The sequence below is a fragment of the Lepidochelys olivacea genome, assembly GCF_965140295.1.
Source record: "Lepidochelys olivacea isolate rLepOli2 genome assembly, chromosome: 2".
Taxonomy (NCBI): domain Eukaryota; kingdom Metazoa; phylum Chordata; order Testudines; family Cheloniidae; genus Lepidochelys; species Lepidochelys olivacea.
In genome coordinates this window covers 196,383,695-196,409,414 of record NC_140412.1, presented here as the reverse complement: position 1 = coordinate 196,409,414, position 25,720 = coordinate 196,383,695, and the positions used below count along the sequence as shown (strand labels likewise).

At 42.5% G+C, this 25,720-nt stretch overlaps 2 protein-coding genes across 4 annotated transcripts in view; one reads left to right on the top strand and one right to left on the bottom strand.

The window, feature by feature from the left end:
• Positions 1 to 25,720, bottom strand: part of GADL1 (glutamate decarboxylase like 1) — a 244,067-nt gene that overhangs the window by 86,181 nt on the left and 132,166 nt on the right. The window lies entirely within an intron of this gene.
• TGFBR2 (transforming growth factor beta receptor 2) overlaps positions 1 to 25,720 on the top strand; it is a 78,640-nt gene that overhangs the window by 39,985 nt on the left and 12,935 nt on the right. For 2 of the 3 annotated variants that reach the window (XM_084621258.1, XM_084621260.1), the window contains 2 exons: positions 18,108 to 18,898; positions 22,499 to 22,640. In XM_084621258.1, coding sequence (XP_084477384.1) covers positions 18,108 to 18,898; positions 22,499 to 22,640 — 933 coding nt within the window. The remainder of the gene's footprint in view (positions 1 to 18,107; positions 18,899 to 22,498; positions 22,641 to 25,720) is intronic. The other variant, XM_084621259.1, reaches the window with a different exon arrangement.

Genomic DNA, 25,720 nt, shown 5'->3' with positions numbered 1-25,720 from the left:
TGGAAAATCTGTGGTAAATTGTTTTAATGGTTAATTACCCTCACTGTTAAAAATGTACATCGTATTTCCAGTCTGAATTTGGGTAGGTACATACATAGACCCAGATTTTTAAAGCTATTTAGAAACCTTGAGGCGTTTTCAAAAACAAATAGGCACCTTAAACTCATTGATTTCAATTCGGGTTAGGCAACAGATGCATTTGAAAAGCCCACCAGGCACCTAAATATCTTTAAAAATCTGGCCCTTTATATACTGTGATCAAATCACCCCCTTGAATTGTGGACACCTGAAGTGGACATAGTATTCAAGTAGTGGCTGCACCAGAGCTAAATACAGAGGTAATATAACCTTTCTACTCCTACTCATCGTTCCCTTGTTTATGCATATTTTGGTTTAGCTGAAGTCAAGTAGGAACAGATTTAAACTGAACCAAAAGCAAGCACTCTTAAACCAAAATAAGTGTGTCCACACAGGTTTTGTACCAGTTGAACCAAACCAATTGAACTAAACCAGTTTAATTAAATTGGTGCAAGTTTGTGAGTAGACAAGGCCTCAAACTGCATGGCAACAAAGTTTTCATCATGGATGGCAGCAGTTGATGCTACAGGTACTGTACCAGTTCCTGAAAACATACACACACACACACACCCCTATTTAATTTCTCCCACAGCAAATGATCAGACCCCATGATGATTTCACTTACTGTCAAGCCTCAAACACAATTTGGAGTCTTACAGGTGCACATGAGGCTTGCTTTGTGCATCCATTTTCCATGTGAATACTGCATGCTGTGCACGTACACGTGTTGCTCAAATATATGCATTAAAGAAGGTCCTTGTATTTCTGAAATGTCCTACATGTAGCCAATAAGGATTCACTCCTTCTATGCTTTATTAGGTGAGTAATCCTTACTCTCACAATATAGTAATTGAAGTAAATGATACCACTCGCGTGAACAGAGAATGCAGAATCAGACCCCAATACTAATCAGCGTCTTGATTTTATTTAGATGAGAAGCGAATGTGTTCCTAGTGAAAAGGTAACAACCATCTTACCATCCATCAGTTGTCTAGGATTTCTATACACCCCTATGGCTTTTAGCTAACTTGTTATAAATTAGTCATGTTAGAACGGTTTCTCCTGGGGTTATATAATTAAATGCAATTTGGGTATCAAACATGTATTCTCTGTTAATGGTTATAATGATAACCGTTCCATAAATCCAGCGTTGAATGCCTTATTCTCATTTACACTACAGCCCCTTTACATTGCCAGAGTCGTGTAAAAGGGCCTTAGTGCAAATGAGGATCTGGACTTATTACTCTAATTCCTTTCATTCTTAGAAGTAGATTCAGCACTTTCCCTGTGGGTAGGGTCCCATTGTAAGTACATAACCGGGAAAGCTATATGCTGCAATTGCCTGTCGTCTGAGAGTAGTTCAGATGAAAAATAAAATAATACAAAATTTCAATTTGTAACATTTCCAGTCCTTTCACAAACACAAACAACTCCAAGGGGAAAAAATTGAGGCTTTGTCATTCCTTTTTTATTCTTGTGGGTTAGTGTTTCTTTTAAATGAAAACAGCCCAGCTGGATTGATTGCCTGGTTAGCCATGGAAGGAAGACAAACGATTTTTACAGCATCAGACATGCGGTTTCCTGTCTGTGTTTAACTTTGAGTAGAACATCACAGCCAGCTAGTCCACTGCCCCTCCAGACAACTAGATAATAGCCTATAATAATTTTGCCTTTGGAATGACTGTCATCCAGCTCCATTCTGTACATTGCTCTTGTCTTTTGAATACCACTTTTCCTTGTATAGTAGGCTGTGTATTTTGCTATTCCTTTGCATATTTTTTTCTTTTTTGTGAGAGAATGGGGCAGGGTCTCCTTCTATGGCCTGATCTAAAGGCTGATTGAATTGACTTCAGTGAGCTTTGGCTCAGACCTCCAGAGCACTCTCTTTATGTATTAACAACAATAAAATTTAGATAATAAAAAAAATCATAATCATACAGCTGATAATCAACGTCTGTGCTGTGTACCTACTGCTGTAAGAGATCAGCTCCCAATCTCTTCTTCCTGCTTGGTACACATGCAAGATTGAAAAGGCAAACCAGATTCAGTTCCTTGTCTACTAAAAATATGCGCATGAGGTAGGAGACAGAAAACTGTGGCTGTAGCAGCAGGCTCTAATTTCCATAAAGAGGTTAGTTACTAGGCTCCAACGAATCACAGCTAAGCAGCTCGATCTTGTAGCCAAGTCAGTTTATGGAATTGTTGTCCTTTATCAGTCTCTCGTGGTGAATGGCTAGCCTCCCAGCCCCAACCTCTGAATAATGCATCATATTAAGACACGAAAATCAAAAAAGTGAGGATAGTGGTAGGTATTGTGACTCACTCAGTCATGGCTTTGCAAATATTTGGAATGGGTAAAACCAAATCAAATGCCTGTTTCTTCTGTGGATTTTAATTTTAAATTGCCAAGTTGTAGAATAAACACACACACTGAAACCAGATATGCGTCTAACTACACAGATGTAATTTTACTGCTGTGTGGTGCTTTTTGCTATTACCATTTCAATTAATATTTGAGGAATCAGTCTGAAGAATAACATTTTTATGCACGCGATCATATAAAACAATATCCTATAGCTCGGTGGGGAAAAAAAAGATCAAAGGAACAAGTTAACCACTATGAAACTCTTTGGTTTATTCTGCTTGCATTCTTTTTTGCCAAACAAAATTGTGGCTGACTGGCAAACAATCCACACCAATTAGAATTTTGAACCAGAGGTTTGTGGTGGAAAATTGCTCCTGAAAGCAAAACTCAATGCCAGGCTATTTTAATTATTATTTATTTAAATGTCTAATTTCAATGTTACCAGAAGCAATCCTCAGGAGCAAAAACATTGGGAAAGACTTGCCCCAAAACAGTCGGCTCGGAAAAAGGTTTGCCAGATGTTCAGTGCTGTTGTCATGGAAGAGAATGGGCGTTTTACAGTTGAGTTCAGTGGGAGCAAGATTGGGGTGGTGGGGTTTTGCCCTGGTGAGATCTAGCTACGTAGCCCCACACATCACAATAGTTCATTCCAGAATTATTCATGAAAATGTCTGCACTTCCCCTCCCACAACTTAAATCATTCTGAAGAAATGAAACTACCACTAAGAATTTGGACAAATACAGGTTTCTTTCATTATTTTGCCAATTTCTTTTCTACGTTTTCCCTACTCTCCCTTCACTATGCCACTTCCCAGTCTCCATAACCCTGTCAAGTAATTTACGAGTGGGAGCGTTCTACCTCGCTGAAGAAGATGTAATGCCAGAGCCCTAAGCTAGATTGGCTGGCTGAAGTTCAATCTTAAAAGTTCCTTGAACCTTACCTTTTGCACAGATTCCTCATTGGTTGCCCAGTGTGGGAGCATAATGTGCATTGTGCACTCCTCCCTCCAGCCTCAGGCCTAACCTGTCCTCCCTGTGCAGGTGATGCAGAGGTGGCTGGTTTCTCTCACTTCTGCAAAGGAAGTGGGAGATCAGCATGCAGTCCACGGGGAGGACAATCTCCCCTTTCCTGACCTGCAGCCTCATTGGCGTGGATGCCTGTAATGGTACTCAGAATATTAGAGATTGCATCTGAAAACTTAGAGCCTTTAAGTAGCATCCTGTTGCATGTTACTATCTTAATAAATGCAGGTATAACCATGGGCCTCAAATTTGAACTGGAGTAAAAATGCAGAGGCTTCGTAACAGATCACTAATTTGTACCACATCACTAGCTCAGTTTCTTCTGTGTATTTAGTTTGGTGTGAACATTTCTCTTTCTTCACCATTCTGAAAACATCACCTACCCTATCTGAACATTTGTGAGGTTCACCATCTTACAGCGTTCAGGCTTCAGTAGGAGTATTGGGTATTGTACCTTTACTGTGAACAACTGGAATTTTTTCCCTGGTATGCTGCAAGATTAGATCATTGTTTTGGACATTCCATACATGTGTCTTCATAAGGTGGAAGAAAGCTTTAGTGCCAACCGTAATTATATTTAGCTTTTTTACATTTTAGACTGACTCATCAGAACAGTTACTTTGAAATGGAGTTCAAAACTTCAGTGTCAGAGCTGTGTGAACTATTTGTAAAGAACAATTTTTTAGATTAATGTAGATTAATAAATTAATTAATTCATTTTCTTTTGCCAACTATTACAAATTAATAATTTCCCCATATTTGTTCATTAATCATAGCTCTTTGTATCATTTGAGCAAATTACAACCTATGGATTATCTTGAGTATTAAGTGCTATGATTACTCATTGTTTACAATTGGTCACCTAGGTGACATGGTATTGTTTGTTTCCTGATTGGATGACCTAAACTATATAAACAGAAGGCTGTTCTGTCTTTTGCAGAGAGCACAGGAAAAGACTGAAAATGTTCCAATGTTTTCTAAGCCTGGTATCTCTCTCTGATCTCTAAAGTGCTTCCCTCTTCCCTGCCCAATTCCCCCTCTCCTCTCCTCTCCTCTCTTCAACACCTAAGTGGTTATATCTGGCTTCATAGATGGACCCCAGATTGAGAATTAGTCACAACAACATATTTTTTGTGTACAAAGTGATCATGCAAGTATGCTTATGCAATACATGAAGAACACCTGTGTGCGAACAGATAGCAGGCACTCCACAAACATTTATGTACAAAGAACAAAAAAAAAAAAGACATCATTACAGTTGAATTGCATCCCTCCAGAGGAATTTAGCAAACATGAATCTATTTTCCCATTCAACTAACTCATTCAGAAAGTAATTGTGTTCAAGCTCTGCCATAAAAGAGGTCAATTGCAGTGCATAACATTGCATAGAACCTCTCACCACTCATGTATTGGCATTGTTCTCCATGTTTTCTCTTCAGCATTTGCAGCAACAGTGACCTAAGCAGGGACTGCAGCTGTATGTAATCAAAGAAAAGTGTCTGAATCACTTAGAAGGATAAGAAGGAAACTGGAATGGGAAGAAGAAACAGAAATAAAGAGGAGGTCTGTTTTATTAAAACCATTATCTGCTCATTAGAAAAATAACCTTGCCGAGCTCAGTTATTTATTTTTGTAAAGTCAGAATAGGCAGGTATGATGGTCCTGGTTGGCATATTTGTTACGATTTGTATCACGTAAAAGCTGAATAGTGTAGGAATGTGGCCCACCTTTTATCAGGTTGTCATGGAAGAGATTTTAATAATTACAGACAGAAATACACTGTAACACTGGCAAGACCAATATTTTGATAGTTGGGCAATGTGAAACTAGGGCTTAAAATAAAAAAAGTATTTTATGTGTGGCATCTGCTGGAACATATTGAAGCGACGGAGGTTGATACGTTCAATAAAATCACTAGCAAACAGCAACAGACACTGAGTTGTGTAATTGAAGCATTCATAACATAAATCAGGATAAACCATGTAAGTGGGAGAGTATTATTTTTCATAACAGTGTAAGAAAGCTCTGCTGTGAACATTGATGTCAGAGAGAGATGTGTGCATGCACACATAATGAGAGCAAGAGTTGGAAATGGAGGGGATAAATAGGAAGCAAGATCGGATGTAAGATTTTTCTAAAAGATGGTTTGCTATGTCAGAGTATATAGAAATGACACTTTACTGCCAGGAATAATACTTTTATTAATTATTATTATTTTATTAACATGGGAACAATTTGTTCTTTGATGTTGAGTTTTTTAAGCCTCCTGAGCCCTAATAGAATACTTGGCACTCAATTTAAAAGGAGAAATTCTGCTTACAATTGATAATACTTCAATACTCAGAACAAATAATTAAGCAATCAATTTCAGCATGGATTTGTCAAGAACAAATCATGTCAAACCAACCTAGTAACTTTCTTTGACAGGGTAACAGGCCTTGTGGATAGGGAGGAAGCAGTGAGTGTGGTGGTATATGTTGACTTTAGTAAGGCTTTTGATGCTGTCTCTCATGACCTTCTCATAAACAAACTGGGGAAATACAGCCTAGATGGAGCTCCTATAACATGGGTGCATAATTGGCTGGAAAACTGTTTCCAGAGAGTAGTTATCAGTGGTTCACAGTCAAGCTGGAAGGGCCTCTTGAGTTAGATCCTGCAGGGATTAGTTCTGGGTCCGGTTCTGTTCAATATCTTCATCAGTGATTTAGATAATGGCATAGAGAGGACACTCATAAAGTTTATGGATGATACCAACCCGGGATGGATTGCAAGTGCTTTGGAGGACAGGATTAAAATTCAAAATGATCTGGACAAACTGGAGAAATGGTCTGAAGTAAATAGGATGAAGTTCAATAAGGACAAACATAGGCAACTGGTAACTGCTGATAGTGGGGGGCACAATTTAGAGATTATGGTGGTTTGCAGCAAGGTTCAAGGCAGGTACTCAAGAGACAAAGGAGTTTTGGTTTCCAGTGCTACTTTTGCTGTCATGTTTTATGACATGTAATAGCAGATGGAGCAGTTCTAAAACAGAATTACAGATGAAGAAAACTGTTGTATGATTCATATGTGCATTAAAAATCTTTAAAAAAGTTGTCCTAGTATATGGTTAAGCGTTAAGACCAATTCATACGTGAATCAAGAGTCTTTAAAAAAAAAAAAAAAGAGCGCTCACAAAAATTCTTATGCATTCTGTCATTTGCTTCTTTGGTGTGCCCACTCCTAACTTAGAATAAAGTGAAAAATATAATCCCACCACAACTGCATACAGCTTTATTATTACAAGCAAACCAAGGTTTGATTGAAAAATAATCCATATTTATTTTAATAAAAACACTGTTTGGATCGAAGTAACAGTGTTTGCATAATTGCATTTCTTTCCCATACTAAAAAAAATTTTTTTTTAAAATACGTGTTTTGTGTAGAGGTTGGCATAGGTACCCGTTAGGTTTTAAGTACCCAAATCTCTTGGGTATAAATTATTAGATAAATGACTTCAGATAAAATATAAAAATGCAGTTGTTACTGCACATCGCTGGCAAGTGTAATTTAGATGTTGTTGAAACAGGTTTATTAATATTGTAGTTTATTAACATAGCAGGCTTTTGCAAAAAAACACACCACGACGACTGCACCACAGTATTATTGAGACGACTAACTGGTGTTCTTAATCTGAAAGAAAACAGAGTAACTTCCTGTTTCAGGGTTGTCAGGTGCTAACTTTCCATTCATAATAAATATATGCCACCTTACTACTTCCAATACGGAATGCTTTAACAAAAATATGCCCTAATCCTAATATATCTTTATTCTTGTGAGTGGTGTACTCAAAAAAGGACTGAAATGTAAATCATAAACAATGTGCTTTTAAAATTATTACTGTTAGCAAATCCAGCTATTTTTCACAGTGGGTACTGTTCTGATTTTCTCTCCATGCATGATCATACTCTTGTGACAACTAACCATTAAGCAATACCAAATGTAAATACTTTAAAAATAAAGACCGTATCTTGTCAAAAGAATTGTAAGCAAGGGTCCTTTCTGCTTGCGAACCTTGTAATAACGTCCTTTATGTTAACAGCTTGTCCTCTTTGATCTGTAATATTGCCAAGTTAGAAACACAAGCATTGTAGTCCTCAGGTAAGTTTTCAGTTGCTGCAAGGAAGAAAAGCTTCTCTCAGCTGATTCTGTAGTCACTGAGATAGTTAAGTAAAGAATGTAGAGTTTCAGCAGATTTGGGAGGGTGTCTCACAGTGCCATTTCACAAAAGAATTGTCTTTTTTTTGAGCTGAGTAGGCTTCTCTTTCTCATTACTCTTGTCTGTGTTGCCATCTTTGAGCATCCGGGAAAAAAATTTGATTCCAGAGTTCAGATCATTTTGATCAATACTGTAAGTGGTGGAAATAGCACCTACACTTTCATTTGATGGGCTCTCGGAAGAGAGAATGTCTGCAAGGAACTTAAATGAACAGGTCATTCTCAGAAAAGCGGCCTTCTACCTCCTTAATAAGGATATCCAGAGTTCGGTACAATATTTCACTCCTAATAATAGTCCTGGGGTTTCCCAAAAGAGAACTTTTCAGCACCTCCCAGTTTTGTGGGAATAACCCCTTTGTGAGGCACACAAGGGCCAGGGTAACATTTTTTTCTGGCACAGTTCATTAATGTGATTAAAGGTTAGAGATGCAGAATCATTTCTTTAAATCCACAGTGTCTGAATTCAGCCATCACTATAGCTGTGTATGTAAAGTCTTTTGAGTGAGGAAGTTTAGATAGGTGGTTTGTATTAGCAAACTGTCTGCATAAAAAACATGAAGTACAGAAAATTGAAGTATTGCACATTTCTGAGAAATGTAGAAGCTTCAAGTTCAGCTTTCAAACCCCCGTGTGCAATTTCATTCAGAGCTTGAACTATTTCTTCGATATTTTCCAAAACATCTCCGGTAGCCTCAACTCGACAGCTCTAAAGAGTGTCACCAGTGATGAGCTGCCAAAATCTTAACAACGGGTTCCCCCCTCGCCCCACGAGGGGGTCGTTGCCCACCCCCGCCCCCCGGGACTCCTGCCCCATCCACCCCCCTCCCCTGACTGCCCCCAGAACTGGGCAGGAGGGTCTCATGGGCCAGCATAGTGGGTGCCCACCCCACCCTTAAGAGCCAGAGGCACCTGCCGGGGGTTGAGGTGGGGAGTCCCAGCGGTGCTTACCTGGGGCAGCTCCCAGGAAGCATCCGGCAGGTCCCTCTGGCTCCTAGGGTCGGAGTAGCGAAGCTGTGGGGGGAGCAGGGGGAGCGGCCGCTCCCCCACTGATCACATCAAAAGTGGCACCTTAGGCGCCGACTCCCTGGGTTCTCCACGGCTGGAGCACCACAGGGAAAATTGGTGGGTGCTTGGCAGCTCCCCACCCTGCGCCCGGCCCCAGCTCACCACTCCGCTCCGTCTCCTCCCCCGAATGCGCAGCCCCGCTCTGCTTCTCTGCGCCCCGGCTTCCCGTAAATCAGCTGTTCGGTGGGAAGCCAGAGAGGACTGAGAAGTAGGCCGCGGCTTCCCGCTCAGGCCGAGGGTGGCGGAGGTGAGCTGGGGCGGGGAGCGGTTCCCCTGCACACCTCCCCCCATCCTCCCCCCCACCCCCGGCCGGGTTACCTGCTGCGGCGCAGGCGGCCCTCCTCGCGCCCCGTCCCGCCCCAGCTCACCTCCGCTCTGCTTCCCTGGGCCTGAGCGGGAAGCCGCCTTTGCTTCTCAGCCCACCCCGGCTTCCCGCGCGAACAGTTGATTCGCGGGAAGCCTGGGGGGGGCGGAGAAGCAGAGCAGCGCGGCACGTTCAGGGGAGGAGGTGGAGCAGAGGTGAGGTGAGCTGGGGGTGGGGTGGGGCGGAGAGCTGCTGGTGGGTGCTCTGCACCCACCAAATTTTCCCCTTGGGTGCTCCAGGAGTGGAGCACCCGTGGAATTGGCGCCACTTTTCGCCGGTTCAATTTAGAAGCCCTTTTAAAACCGGTTCTCCCTTGCGGAACAACTGGTTCTAAAAGGGCTTCTAAATTTAACAACAGGTTCTAGCGAACCGGTGCGAACCAGCTCCAGTTCACCACTGAGTGTCACTGACTGATTTTAAGAGTTGTTGCCCCCCTGCCTGTAAAAAAATATTTTCTGAAATCATTTTTGCAGTTACTTCAATGCAAGTTTGTAGAGCCTGGAGAATTCTGAAAGCATTTCGGACAACTGGAATTCAGGAAACTATGTCCATTACACACAGATTTAATATATGAGCATAGCAGTGAACATAGCGAAAATCCTCTAGCTTACTAAATATCCATGTGGCCACACCTTTATAGGATCCTCTCATCCTGACGGTTCCATCATATCATTGGTCTGTTAGCTACAGGACTTGATATTTCAGCTCTGATAAGGTACTCTTGATCAACGTGGCAAGTGAAGCACCATCCGTCTGCAGGCTTGTAGAAGCCAATCAACTGCTCTTGTATTTCAAATGTCTGGTTGATGTAACATGCTATGAGCACAACTTGTTCATGTTTTGACCGATCCATTGTTCCATCTGCAATGATGGAAAACACTCCAACTTCTTTGACTTCCGTTATGATTATGGCTTCACAAGTGCTAGATTCAATCTCCATTATTTCATTCTGATGCGCGCTCTGTAGATAGAAGTATTTCTGTTGGTTAACCATAAATCGTTGAATCAGTTCATTGTCTGTACTATACGGATACATCAGTTTCCGCAAATTGCCTTGATTTGTGGAATCCATTCCCTCATCCCGTCCCTTCAAAGGTAGATGCTGGTGAGCACAAAATAAAGTACTCTCTATTACAGTTTCTAAATATGTTCGGTTGTCCTCCACTACTTCTGTTTTTTTGATTGTCAGGCTGGGATGCAACACTCCCTGTTTTGCAGGACTGCAACCTATCCTTTCTTTTAGCAACAGCTTCTAGATGGGATTCATACTTCAAATGTTTGCAAAAATTTTCATTTGTTTTTTTTCCATGTTTTAAAACCAGTAATGCACAAAGCTGGTTCACTATCTGGCCCATTGCCAAATGTTCAACAAGAAAAGCAGAAAGCTTTGTCATCACGGACACTGTATTCATGCCTTTTATAGTCATTGTACCACACTTTTCTGAATTTTCTGGTTTTGTTCCTACAGGCACTGGCTGGAAAATCAATTACAGGCTGATATGGGCCTTCTTCAATATATTCTAAAGCTGCATCTGTTCCAAAGCAAGGGTCTCTTTATGGAAAGCTGCACTAGTCTCTGTATGAATATTTGGTTTGGAATCCAGAGTCTCACTGTAATGCTCGTTGCCGCTGTAAACATAATTCTGAACTCCAGAAGAGTCAGGTTCAGTTCTTGATATACTTGGTGGTGGTGATTTTAGCTTTCTTCATGTAAAAAAATTCCAGACTTAATTGTCTTTTTGCCATTGTGCAAAGCTAATACTGGGAACATTAGTAAATTAAATCAGTTTAAATGTAAATTGTCCTCAAACCACTTTTCAGAAAAACTAGGAAAAAAGCATAAGAAAATTCCCAGGCCTAATGAACACATTTGCAAATGCCACACTGCCTATAAAAGTTAGTCATGTGAGAACAGTTATTAAGGGGAAGGGGTCCCCCTCTATTCCCATCCATTCCCCCGGCCCCCGCTGCCTCCTCCCACTCTCCATGGCTGCCTCCCCAGCATCCCACCCATCCACCCCTTCCCCCTGACACCCACTGCCTCCCAACATATCCCTTCCATCCCCCAGACACCCTCCTCTGGCCACCCACATAATCCTCCCCCCCATCCCCCATTGGTCCTGCTGCTTCCCCCAGATGCCCACATAACCGCCCTGGCCTCCCCACCCATCCCTATGGCTTCTGGCCCCTGCTGCCTCCCCCAGACCCTTGCTGCCTCCCCTAGTCTCTCATCCCATCCCCAGTGCCCTCAGGACCCCCTTCCCATTGCTCCGACTCCCCAAGCTCCCTTTGCTCACCCCAGGCAGTGGCACCCAGGCAGGCTAGCCCAGACATGTACCTGAGCAGGTAATTGTGGCTGCGGGACAGAAGGCACAGAACTGCTTCCCCACATCCCCTCTGGCAGAGAGCTGGGCCGACAGCCTAGTCTCACTTCCCTGCTCTAGGTGCCAGTTAGTAGGGATAAGCGGGATTGCTAGCTGCTGGTGCCTTTCCCAGGCATGTCTCTGCAGCTGCGTTCCTGACTTCCCCCTGGCAGAAATCTGGGGGTCATAGTGGATCATAAACTAAATATGAGTCAGTAGTGTAACACTATTGCAAAAAAAGCAAATATCTTCTAGGATGTATTAGCAGAAGTGTTATAAGCAGGACACGCAGTAATTCTTCTCCTCTAGTCCATGCCGATTAGGCCTCAGCTGGAGTATTGTGTCCAGTTCTGGGTGCTACATTTCAGGAAATATGTGGACAAATTGGAGAAAGTCCTGAAAAGAGCAACAAAAATGATTAAAGGTCTACAAAACATGACCTGTGAGGGAAGATTTAAAAAATTGGGTTTGTTGAGTCTGGAGAAGAGAAGACTGAAAGGGGCATGATAACAAGTTTTCAAGTACATAAAAGGTTGTTACAAGGAGGAGGGAGGAAAAATTGGTCTCCTTAACCTTTGAAGATGGGACAAGAAGCAATGGGCTTAAATTGTAGCAAGCAAGGTTTAGGTTGGACATTAGGAAAAACATCTTAACTGTCAGGGTGGGTAAGCACTGGAGTAAATTGCTTCGGAGGTTGTGGAATCTCCATCAGTGGAGATTTCTAAGAGCAGGTTAGACAAACACCTGTAAGGGATGTTCTAGATAATACTTAGTCCTGTCATGAGCGCAGAGGACTGGACTAAATGACCTCTCCAGGTCCTTGCAAGTCCTCTTGTTCTATTATTCTACAGCTTATCAGTTATATAATGAAATTTTGGACAGACAAGCATGTAGGCTAGCAAATAAACAAAAGGTTGAGAACAAGTTTCCTCACACTTGGACAAGCCTAATAAGGGCCAAGATTCTAAGGTGCAATGCTTGGCAGTTTGAGGTAGGCTGCAAAAGTGGATTTAAGTAATCATTTTGCCCCTCCTTCCAGTCCTGGGGCCATCTGACTACCAGTTAGTCACATTAACTGTAGATTATTGGTCTCAACAGCTTTCACTTAAGTAGTAGGGAAAAATAATTCTCTCAATTGCAGGAATTATTGAGTGAAATCCTATGGACTTCTTCATAGTGGAAGTCAGACTACATGATCATAATAGTCCCTCTGGCCTTAAATATCTCTGAATCTATGCCCCATGCCAATAGATGGCGAGGAGCATCCGAGTGAGGGAATGTTATAGGAGCCACTACAATAGCTCCAGAGCACCTGAGGATTCCCCTGTGCATATGGAATCCTCGAGGGACCAGTTAAAATGGATTAATGCTGCTTTGTGTTGCTGGAGCAGTGCAAGACAGCTAGAGTAGGGCCAAGGACTTGGTGTATATTTTGCAAATAGCCTCTTTTTGGAGGACATGCCTTTGAGAAATGGGCAAGTTCCATTTTCCAGCAATAGTCAGTGGTCTGTAGATTGATTATTCTTGAGGTGTGACAATCCGGAGTATTCCCTTGTCCCATTGCATGGATTGGCATCACCATCAGAAAATAGGTGATCAGCTTCATAAATATCGGGAGCAGCTATCAGCGTTGAGCCAGTGCTGTCCCTACTACTGTGAATCTCTTCTCTTGTGTACATTAAAGCAGAGATCCTAATGTTGTGATATTACTTTGTCCCTTAGTAGTTAAGTGCTGATGGTGCACTGTAAAAGACACAACATTTGCCCCAATCATTTGCCCCAATCAAAAAAATTAGGGTTTTTGAAGATTCTTGACTATTAACACAGGCTGCTGCAATTTTTCCATTTTCCCTGGCACCACAATGACATTTGCAACAGCCAGTATCAAGAGCTGTGGTGATGCCTGCATATCTATGGCTCCATGGAAATCATAGCATTATTACTTAGGTGGCTCATCTCACAGCTCAAATAGCAGAGTCCAAATAGTGAATACTCACTATAAACAGTCGGGGGGAAAAAATGTAAGCCCAAATCTGTTCATCAAAACTATTTGATAATTACAAATAACAAAGTATTTGTAAAATCGTGGTCTGTTTGTGGCCAAATCCAAGGAATAAATCATTCCAATGAATAGTTCAGTTCTCCCTGCTAGGTGATTTCCCTAAATCTTTACATGGTAGGTTTTCTAAGAGCACAGAACACACAAGGGAATGGGCAACATGGAACTTCTGTTTACTGACAGTGGGATGGTAGTGTCTAAATGTACTTCTTCAATAAATTCCATAACAAATTCCAGTTTTCTCTGCAGTGTGTTGCGAAGCAGAAGAACGCAATGCGCAATGAACTTCTCAGTATAGACACATACTGATAATATTTTTTGTTGAGGGAATGAATTCCATAGTATTTGGTTCTGTTGTCCCTGTGTTTGTTTTTCTTTATTCTTTCTTGGACCTGCTCATGGGCTAGAAGAACCCATTGCAAATACGAAAGGAGATTCTTGTCTTTTGATAAATGTACATGTTGTAATAATGCATTAATGACTTTTGATAGGTGAGAATGTCAATATTAGACAGAAATAAGCTTCCTCTTACTTGAAACCCTATCACACAATTCAGGATTGAGTTACTCAGTTTACACGTGATTGATAAACTTTTCAAACAGAGCCATGCCTAATATTCAGGTCTTCCAATACAGGAGAATTTGCTCTTCTTCTTAAAAGTCTTCTCATATTTCTGTCACTCGCTGCCTTGTGAACAGCTGAGGATTCCTGTCTGCTTTATTACGAAATCTATATCCATGATATAGGATGGAATTTTGGTCAGATTTTGGGGTTGCATGTTCCACTCATTCTAACTGTACACTGCTCCTTTTTTGCACATTGCTGGATGTCATTTTGAGAGGCTTTTCTATCCATCACACAGTATGGAGAAAGTGGAGGAAAAGTAGCTAACTCTTGCATAGTTAGTGGCATCTTTTTCTCAGAGCCTATGTCGGTTTCCTTTGTCATACTGATTTATTTACCGTGGTATACAAAACCTGAGGTAGTTGCACTGCCAATGCAAGCCATTCATGGGTTGTCTTCATCCACTTGTATTGGATTCCCAGGGACTCTTGTAATCAGTGAGTGAGATAACATCGTTCATATGAGCTCTATCAAAGTCAGAAATGAGGTTAGAGAAGACATTTCTATGCACCAAACCAGGCATAGAAATCCAATGGCGTGCAATAAAACGAAGGCTGCCTTCCTTCCCTAAAGTTTTTTCAACAGTGCTTTGCATGCTCGTGAAAGGTGTGAGACTGACATGGTTCTCAGTATATTCATAACAGGCGGTTTGATTGTGCAAGCTTCTCTTCTTACCAGAGTGCTCAGTTCTAGGGGGCAGAGGACAAGGTGGATTGATTAATATCAAGACTATTTAAATCACCAAGTGGAAAGCCCAAGTTTTCCACTTGTACTTAATTTATTTTCTAAAGAAAAACGCAGTCTCACTGGTTGATATAACCATTAAAATATGTTGATTTCAACTAAATGGAGCCTTTATACTAGTTTTGGTATATCTTTTTCCTGCCTAAGAGGGTACACTATAACTATATACATTTGTTTAAACAATTAGATAGCTTAATATTTTGATTCTTATTGTACATTTCAGTATGTTAGAAAATAGCAAATAATATATTGCTTATTTACTAGATAATTAACTTTTTTCCTCTTGATTCGTGTCAAGCTGCATGAGGATGGTAACTGGACTTTAAACACACACACAAAACAATATATAAAATTTATTTTTAATAAACAAAACCTTAAATGTTTTGGAAACATAAACTTCTCTAGTCACAACATGTTTCAGTTTACAAACTAAATGATAAGAAGTTTAGGGTCTTAACGTATTTAGTATTAAATTCAGATTGCATTGTAAACAGGTTTAATTTTAAAAAGAAAAACATTATAATTTAAATAAAATAGAAATCCAATTTAAATAAAAAAAAATCAACTATTTGGGTAGCTCATTCTTGTCACATCTGCTGAGGCTGCTAAAAAGCTAATCACTTAGCACCAGTTGTGTGATGTGATGTGGACTAGGTCAGCTGAGGAATTTGGACTGAGTCCCCCGCCACTCATTCTCATGATAATGACATTTAGAAATACATTTTCAATCCCAACCTCCATATGTGTGCCCAGAAATTCATACACTATTACTACGCAGCAACCAATACCTGAATGTGTATGTAAAAAAAAAAAAAAAAAAAAATTGAACACCTATGTATGTGCAAGCGTTAGAATTCACTCCTGCAACACAACCTTTGTCCTAACAGGGTTTGTGGGTGCATGCGTGTATGTGTTGGTGTTAGACATTTTCAAGTGTGTGCACTGGTGTTTGCATCTGCAAGTGGGGGGTGTCCATGCATGTGCAATTTTGTGCCTATGCAAGAGGAAGCCTGGCTGAAAAACCTATTCCATGTAGTCACTACCAACAGTTAGGGCCCTACCAAATTTCTGGCCATGAAAAACGCGTCACGGACCATGAAATCTGGTCTCCCCCCATGAAATCTGGTCTCTTGTACGCTTTTATCCTATACTATACAGATTTCACAGGGGAGACCAGTGGTTCTCAAACTGGGAGTCCTGACCCAACAGGGAGTTGCAAGCAGGGGGGCCCCAAGGTTATTTTTAGGGGGGTTGTGGTATTGCCACCTTTACTTCTGTGCTGATTTCAGAGCTGAGCGGTTGGAGAGCAGTGGCTGTTGGCCAGGCGCCCAGCTCTGAAGGCAGCATGCGCCAGCAACAGCACAGAAGTAAGGGTGGCAATACCATGCCATCCAGTGTTCCCTCTAATTTTTTACATTCATGTGAGGAATGAATTTTGGTATGTGCACCAATATGGAGGTGATGTGTGATGGGGGTGGGGCCGAGGGGATCGGGGTGCAGGAGGGGGCTCGGGGCTAGGGCAGAGGGTTGGGGTGTGGGGGATGAGAGCTCTGGCTGGGGATGCAGGCTCTGGGGTGGGGCTGGGAATGAGTGGTTTGGGGTATGGGAGGGAGCTCAGGGCTAGGGCAGAGGGTTGGGTGCAGCGGGTGAGGGCTCCGGCTAGGGGTGAAGGCTCTGGGGCGGAGCCTGGGATGAGGGGTTAGGGGTGTGGGAGGGGGCTCAGGGCTGGGGCAGAGGGTTGGAGTGTGAGGGGGGGTACCGGTTCTGGGGTGGGGCCTGGAATGAGGGATCTGGGGTGCAGGCTGCCCCCGGGGCTGCGGCAGGGAGAGAGAGAACTCCTCCCACCCCTCTCTCGCCTCAGCAGCTCGGGGCTGGGTGAGAGGCATCTCTCCCCAGCCACAGCAACCCTGTGCGGCCCTTGATAGCTTGCGGCGTGGCCACATAGCTGTGCAGCTTGCAGGGAACTTAGCACGCCACCCTTCCGCACTGCTGCCTGCAGAGCTGGGCGGCCGGAGAGTGGCGGCGGCTGCTGATGGAAGGCCCAGCTCTGCAGGCAGCAGTGTGGAAGTAAGAGTGGCGTGGTGTGGTATCACCACCCTTTACTTCTGCGCTGCTGCTGGCGGGACACAGCTTTCAGAGCTGGGCTCTCGGCCAACAGCCACCGCTCTCCAGTAGCCCAGCTCCAAAGGCAGTGCTGCTGCCAGACGTATGGGTAGCAGAACCGCACCCCCCATACAATAACATTGTGACCCCTCCCCCCCTCCCCCCCGCAACTCCTCTTTGGGTCCACTACCATTACAATACCGTTAAATTTCAGATTTCAGTAGTTGAAATCATGAGGTTTACAATTTTTTAAATCCCATGACCGTGAAATTGACCAAAATGGACCATGAATTTGGTAGGGCCCTACCAATAGCTATTGGATGTGAACTGGCAACCTTTCGGAGACAGGTGCTGAAATCGGTCATTGATCGAACCTGTCCACTTCTAAATAAAGAAAAGAAATATTTTAAAGTCATTACTTGCTAAATGGATAGATTTATTAAGAATAAGCTTCCAGTGTGCTAGATATTGCCAAAAGGTAAAGGGTGAGATTCTGCCTCGTCGACCTCAATGTGAGTTTTACCATTTACTTCAACAGGGCCAGGATTCATCCAAAATGCATAAGAAAAATGACCTCTTAAAAAACATGTATGTTAATGACTATATTTTCTTTGTGCCAGTCCAAAACACGGTGGTTCGTAAAACAAATAAACCCTGTTTACAAATAAATATTGTGGTGTAACAACATAGTAAATTAACGTTATTTGCTATTTATTTACACGGTGCAGGAGGTTATGCATCATACTCTGTAGACAAATAAAATGGTAGGTCCCTCATAAACTTGCCCCAGAAACCATAATGATTGTTTATTTTAACTGGAGCTGGTTGATAGTTCTTGATGTTTGGAATTTCAACTAAACTTTGAATTTGGAAATTTTAAATTTAAAAATGGGGGAAATTGATGGAACTTTGTGAAATTCCTCACACCCTGTCCTCTTTTAAAAACAAAAACAAAAAAACCCACATTTCTAATTTTAGTATGTTTAAACTGCACTTTACCAGGTGCCATACCTATTATCTCCTAGTATGTAAATCTGAACCAGGATTTTCTTTTCCTTCCAGCAGATTCCCCAGACACAGATGACACTGTTACAGTGATGCTTAAAAGTCTCATTCCATTACTCGTGATCACCATTGCTGTGAACATTATCTTTTATGGCTACCGTATTCATAGGAGAAGGAAGCTCAACAAGGCATGGGAGAAGAATGTAAAGCCCAGGAAACATAAGGACTGCAGTGATGCTTGTGCCATTATGATAGATGACGACCGCTCAGACATCAGCTCCACCTGTGCCAACAACATCAACCACAACACCGAACTGCTGCCCATCGAGCTAGACACCCTCGTGGGCAAAGGCAGATTTGCTGAAGTGTACAAGGCCAAGCTGAAGCAAAACACATCTGAGCAATTTGAAACCGTGGCTGTCAAGATCTTCCCCTATGAAGAGTATGCCTCCTGGAAGACGGAGAAAGACATTTTTTCAGATATAAACCTCAAGCACGAGAACATCCTCCAGTTCCTGACAGCAGAAGAGCGTAAGACAGAGCTAGGGAAACAATACTGGTTGATCACCGCCTTCCATGCTAGAGGGAACTTGCAGGAATATCTCACACGACACATCATCAGCTGGGAAGACCTATGGAAGCTAGGTGGGTCTTTGGCCCGAGGGATTGCCCACCTGCATAGTGACCACACGCCTTGTGGTCGACCCAAAACGCCCATTGTGCACAGAGACCTAAAGAGCTCCAATATCCTAGTGAAAAATGATCTAACCTGCTGCCTCTGTGACTTTGGGTTATCTCTGAGGCTTGATCCTACTCTGTCTGTGGACGATCTGGCTAACAGTGGGCAGGTAAGTTAAAATGTTAAAGAGTAGCTTATATTGTGTATGTTGGTGTGTCAGTCTGAGTCACTTCCTGGGACAGGAGGAAAAATGACTGCTATGATAGCTATTAAATAATTATTAGAAATAAATGACAGCACTCATAAATAAAGAGGCTCAAATATGGACATAAAGGAAGTAGTGTGAGTAATGCCATATGGCAGTTTTGTTATGATCAAGTATTCTATGCACATACAGTACAATCATCCTATGTGAACTTACCCTGAAGTGCATATGGGTTACTTGGCTACTGTTTGGGCTGCTGCAAAAAATATTAGGAAGGTGTGTTTTAAATTCTTGAAATCTTGTGCCACAATTCCTGATTCTGATCTTAAAATAGTTTTATGTGATGAAACTCCATAAACTTCAGTGAAGTTACTTATGATTTACACCAGTGTAAATAAGATCAGAACCTGTCCCAGAGATCAATCGATAGCTATAACTTTAAAACACCATTGAGAAACCTTTTTAGGATTATGGTAATTTCTCCAAATGCAGGCAAATCTGAAATTGCCCAAGTGCTATAATTCCACAGTTATTTATGACTGTGTAATATGGATAATACTTATTTACTTCACATGGGTTGGAGGATTACTTAACGGTTTGTAGAGTATTTTGAAGGTGAGGTTATATAAGTGCTTTTGTAAATATCCGTTGTTATTGTGAATTTTCCTTCATTGTAAATGGACTCTGTGTATCAAATAGATTAGGTCCTAATGTAGGTCCTACATATAATTATGTCTTTCAACAGTTTATGCTCCACAGGTTGTATGCTTGGGCAAAGGAAAAGTGTACTCATTCACACTATAATTTTACTTTGTATGGGACCATTTTCTTTCTTGGCTAGAGAGTATTCAGAGTCAATCAGCATAGCTCCATATGAGTTAAGGGAGTTTGGCTGCTTTACACCAGCTGAGGATCTGTCCCTTAAAGTCAATATATAACAGTCCTGATCCTATTTATATCAATGGGCATTTAAGCATTTTCTTCAGTAGGATTGGGGTTATTATTCAAAGCTGGGAGGAGTGATCTCAAAACAAAAAAATCTACACATAGAATCAAATTCCACTCCTTTTTATACTAGAGCAAAACTAGAGTAAGCCTACTGAATTCAGTGGTGTTGTATCATCTTTACACTGGCATAATTGACAGCAGAATTTACCCAATAGGGCCACATTCGGAAGTGATGTGTAATGTGGTGTAACTCAGAGCCCCTTACGCTTTGTGTCCCTTAGACCTACTTAACCTCCACTCTGCTTATGTGTAAAGGACTCTGAGTTGGTGTCATTCACACACTGAGAAGAGATAAGAAGAGAAGGTATAAGATACTATAAAGTAGATCCACCCTACTTCTTCCTGCTTCTTGACATAGACTCCCTTACACTGCAACAAAGTGGATATTAAAGTGGTTTACTGACAACACTTGATTCTGAGCCTTCCTCTGGTGTTAATGTCAGCACCATCTTCGAAGTTCTGTATAGGAAAGAATTGAAAAGAAAAGCAGTTTTCACAAAATAAAGGTATATTCATTATATGTAAGGCTAAGATTTTGTCATGGATATTTTTAGTAAAAGTCACGGACAGGTCATGGGCAGTAAACAAAAATTCACAGAAGCCGTGACCTGTCTGTGACTTTTGCCGCTGCAGCTCCATGGTTTCCCTTGCCACCGCAGTGGCTTGGAGCTGTGGGGTTCCCCCTCTGCCCAGGGCAGCTGGAAGCTACAGAGTGACCATATTTCCCAAAGACAAAATGGGATACCCCCGGCTGCTCACCCGAGGTGTCCCCCTGCCATGCATCGCTGGAACCCCGAGGAGGGTCCCCTCAGAAGTCTGTCACTTGTCGCTGGAACCTTGCAAGGGCCCCTGTCACTGCTGTCACCTGTCACTGGAACCCTGCCAGGGCCCCGGTAGCTGCCAGCTCCAGAGTCCCACAGCCCCTGGGGCTGAGGCAGAGAATGTCGTGGAGATCTCTTTAAGTCAGGGATTCCGTAATTTCCATGACCTCCATGACATAAACTAGCCTTAATTATATGTCAGCGTGTGGGCAGGCATACTCCCGCTCAAAGGAGGGAGAGTTTTAGTGAGCAGATTGGTTAACAACCATTGCCTTCACTTCTGCTTTCTCTGCCAACATGCCTTCCTTGTGTTCTTTAACAAACATTACTGACATATAGGATTTTTGAAATAATTAGATTGAGTTTATTATTTGTATTCCAGTAGCTCTCACGGTGCACTAGGTGCTGCACAGACATAGAAAGACAGTCCCTGACTCAGATTGTTTAGAACTGAAATTTAGACAAAGGACAGTAAACAGTGGGGTTGGGGAGTGGGGGATAAATGTTAAACAGTAAGGAAATGTGGTTGGTTTTATGTGAATTGAAGTTTTTTATTTCATCTACATGTTAGGTGGTACAGTTAAGTTATAGGGCCTGATTCTCCACTGCCATGCACCCTTGTGTAGTCATCTGCACTGGTGACAAGTGGGTCTGAAGTGCTGCCAGATCAGAATGGCACAGAGCAGTGGTATAAATGGCTACATACATTGAAGGGCAACAGAGAATTAAGTCTGCAGTGTGCAGGGTAATGCCCTCCAATATTACAGTCTAATTTTATATTAAATCACTGTTTGAAATAACGTTGAGCAGCCCCACTGCACAGGTTTCAAGATTGGTTGTGTCATGTAAAACTGTCACCACCTCTGAACAGTACAGCTGTATGTCAGTCTTCAAATAGCTAATTTAGGTCCCAATCCTGCATACTTACCCACATGCTTAAGCATGTGAGTAGTCCCACTGGAGATTGTCTTTACAAGATCAGGCCCTTAATATGTTTAGGGCTTTTCAGGGTAGATTTTAGATATCTAATCAATGGAGAATTTGTAATTTGCAAGTAACTCTTGAAATATCTAAGAATTACCTCCAAAGTCCTCCCCTCTGATAAAAGCTATAATCAATATTTTGCCATCTGCATACCATGGTCACAATCCAAGCAATGCCAAAGCTGAAGAAAGCTGAAAATTGTTAGACACGTATAAAATTTATGATATGGGGTTTTCAAACAAAGCCTCAGGTTCTGTTTTTGATTCAGATACCTGATTCTACATTAAATATTTGCATATCTTTTATACTTTGCTTTTTAAACCGTGCCATCATCAGCAAAGGGAACAGCTAGCGTCATAACATCCAGTGAGAATGAACGTAATATATTTCATATTCATTTGAAACCCACAGAAAGGCACTGGATGTATGGAAAAAATTTTAACTCTTGAGTAATCGGGCTTACCTCTTTAAACATTCAAAGAACAAAAAGGAAAAGTCATTGGTGAAATCCCACAATGAAAAGCCACTATTGGATTTTTTTAGAACCTTAGATTACTCCTTCACAGGGATGCAAGAAGATTGGTGGTCTGTATAATGCCAAATTCTCTGAGCAACAAAGAACTTGGTCCGTATTCCTTATTAAAAATCAAATAATGTAGCTGTGGTTGAAATGGAAACAAAACTACAATAGAATGGAAAATGTGAACTACAGTTTCCATGCTTGAGCTGTTCCTTTTATACATGGCTACAGGTTGGCACAGCGAGATACATGGCCCCTGAAGTTCTGGAATCCAGGATGAATTTGGACAACATCGAATCCTTCAAGCAAACGGATGTGTATTCTATGGCTTTGGTCCTGTGGGAAATGACTTCTCGTTGTAATGGTGTTGGAGGTACGTGCGATGGGGTTTTATTATTAAAGGAATGTTTTGGCTCGATATGCTTGAATGACCGTGACCATTTTTATCTCTTTAATTGTTGTAGGAATTATCCAGCAGCCCCTGGGCATTGTATGCCTCTTTAATAGTTTTTCTTCTGAGCTTATTCTATATACAATACAGTCTGAAGCAATAGGTCTGTAAACTGCCCCCCCACCTCCCTGGAGTGTTAACTCTGAAACCTATTTATGACTGATCATTTTAGCAGAAACTTCCCTGGGTAAATCCCTAAGTCCTAATCTTTCTCCCGTACCTTAGATGGGTGCCAAAAGCTCAACTGCACTCCTGACAACTTCTATAATACAGTAACACATTGTAAGTATAAAAAACAAAGGGATATTGAAGATGTAGGGACAGAGTAAAATAAACTGAATGTAACATCAAAATAAATATCACAAAGAATGTCTACTGTGTTATTCATTTTCAGATGTAGTTCATTAAAACTAAATCTCCATTTCTGATATACCTAAAGCTGCCCCCAAATTTTCAGTATGAAGCTATGTATGGCATAGAAACCAGGAGCCTGGCCACAGAATTTATATGCAATGTGCTATGACGTACACAGGGCCTTGGCTTTGTCTCCCCTCTGGTCTAAGTTACAAGTAAAATGTGCTGGTGTCATCATCATACATAGCATTATGGAACATTTGTGTCCATCCTAAAGCTTCTGCCCAGTTTGGTACATTGACACTTGCACAGAAGGACTGAGTAACAGAGGTGTTGCAGATAACTTTGACAGATATCATGGCAAATATGCATTAGGAAGCAAATTTTGTCACTTCTTCCAAAACTATGGGGTCTCCTTGTCCAGCAGAACCAGAGCAGTAGTATTTCAAGGGACTGCACAGAGAGGGGACAACCTAGCAAGGTGCAGAGTTTCACAATGTGGGGATTCCTGCTCGGCAATGTGCAGATGAATGAATGGGAGGGAGACACGATCAGGCTGCAGATCTGCTGCTTCATGGGTCCTCTTGTCCGTGAAGACTTCTCTACTATTGAGCTGGAACGGTCTCTTCACAGCTGCATCATGGTTGGAGGCAGGGGTGAAAGTAAGTCGAGTGACTTACCGGTACTCTGGGGCCAGCTCTGGCCCCTGGAAGAGGCGGGGCCTAGGGCAGAAGGGGCGGGGTTGCAGGGGTCAGAGGGAGCCACAGACCACCCTGTAAGGTTGCCCCCCCACGGGGGTAGCAGCAATAGCCCGAGGCTCCCCTCTTCTACCGCCCTGGCCCTTTAAATAGCCGCCGGAGCCCTGGGGAAGCGGTGGGGCTCCAGTGGCTATTTAAAGGACCGGGGCAGCAGAGGCAGCTGGAGCCCTGGCCCTTTAAATAGCCCCTGGAGCCCACGCTACCCCCACCACCGCTACTCCAGGGCTCCGGGGGCTATTTAAAGGGCCCGCAGCTCCCCTGCTTCTACCGCCCAGGTCCTTTAAATAGCCGCCGGAGCCCTGGAGTAGCGGCGGTGGGGCTCCAGTGGCTATTTAAAGGGCCCGGGTGGTAGAAGCAGGGGAGCCCCAGGCCCTTTAAATAGCTGCTGGAGCCGTGCAGCCGCTACCCCAGGGCTCCAGCAGTGGGGCTCTGGAGGCAATTTAAAGGGCCTGGGGCTCCAGCAGCTGGGAGCCCGAGGCCCTTTAAATTGCCCCCTGGGGAAGCTGGGCTGCCCCCTGAGGAAGCTGGACTGCCCCAGTACAGTGCACCGGCTCTTGCCGGTACGCCGTACTGGGACGTACTGGCTTACTTTCACCTCTGGTTGGAGGTCGGAGGAGCATTCCTCCACTCTAGCCTCTCTATGTATCTGCTGAGCAGGCAGTTCTGCAATGTGGCCTGGGCTCTGGGTAATGGATTCGCCCCTGGAACAACTACGTGAGGAAACCTGCAAAGCAAATATGCAATGGCTCAAAGCATTAAAAAAAAAAAAATCCAAAAACTATTCCAATACTTCAAGGAAGTATCGCTTGACAAACATTTTGTGGTTCCATAATTTAACCTCAAGCTTGCATCTTTAAAGACAAGCCCATCCTAATTTAACTCTTATGGTGCTGTGCATATATAAATACAGGCCATTTATTGATGCCACTCGCCCTTTTTAATTTGTATTTCATAAACAACAATGATGAATTTTAAAAGCAGAAATACAGGATCTTTGCTCTGTCTCTTGAACACTCTCTGTTTCTTTCATTTAGCAACTCACTGTTGTTTATATATATGGGAGCTGTTTGTTCAGGAATCTTTTATCCTTTTGCTGATGCCTGAGGTCCTTTCCTGTTGATATTTGCTGAGTACAGTGGAGTGGTGTTTGTGGTGAAAGCAAGCCTCACTGAAGCTCTGCTCACAAGGCAGCTGCTTAAAAGAGGATATGAGTATAGTTTCATAAGGAAGAAAAATGATCAGCTTGTCAGCTAGAAGAGAGTGACCCATTATAACCTTTAGAATAAGCACATAAGCTTTTCCTTTTCCTAACATTTCTTATCTGGCCCAACATCCCTGCTCTTTCTTGATGGATCTTAACCCCACTTCCTGGTTTTCTTTTTTTCATCCTACCCCTCAATCACTGCTTGTCTCCAAAAACAGACTTCTTGAACTTGTTTATTTCCTGATTTCAGTCATTTTCCCAGGAAGTGTAATTCTACAACATGATGGTGTGACATAAAGATTTTACTGTTCTCGATCTGGAGTGACCTTTTAGTCACAAGGGATAGAGCCAAGCCTTAAGCTTCTGTCCTAATAATTGAAGTATAACTCCCAGAACTTGGGCCCAAGGGATTCAAACACTGGGACACTGAGTGTTGCAAGCCCTTTCAGGCAACTAGAAAACTGGCACCACACTGCGATCCACAAAGCCTGAGTTAGGTGCCTAGGGTCCCTATCCACCACATGAGGAGAGAGAGGTGCCTAAGAATGGGATCCACAACAACCAGTGCACGCTAGGTGGGGAGACACCTAAGCTAGCCAGTAGGAGATGCCAAAGAGATGGGGAATAGCTCTCTTGGAGTCAGATGGCTTAGGCACCTCAATTGTTTCTTGTAACAAGGAGTTAGG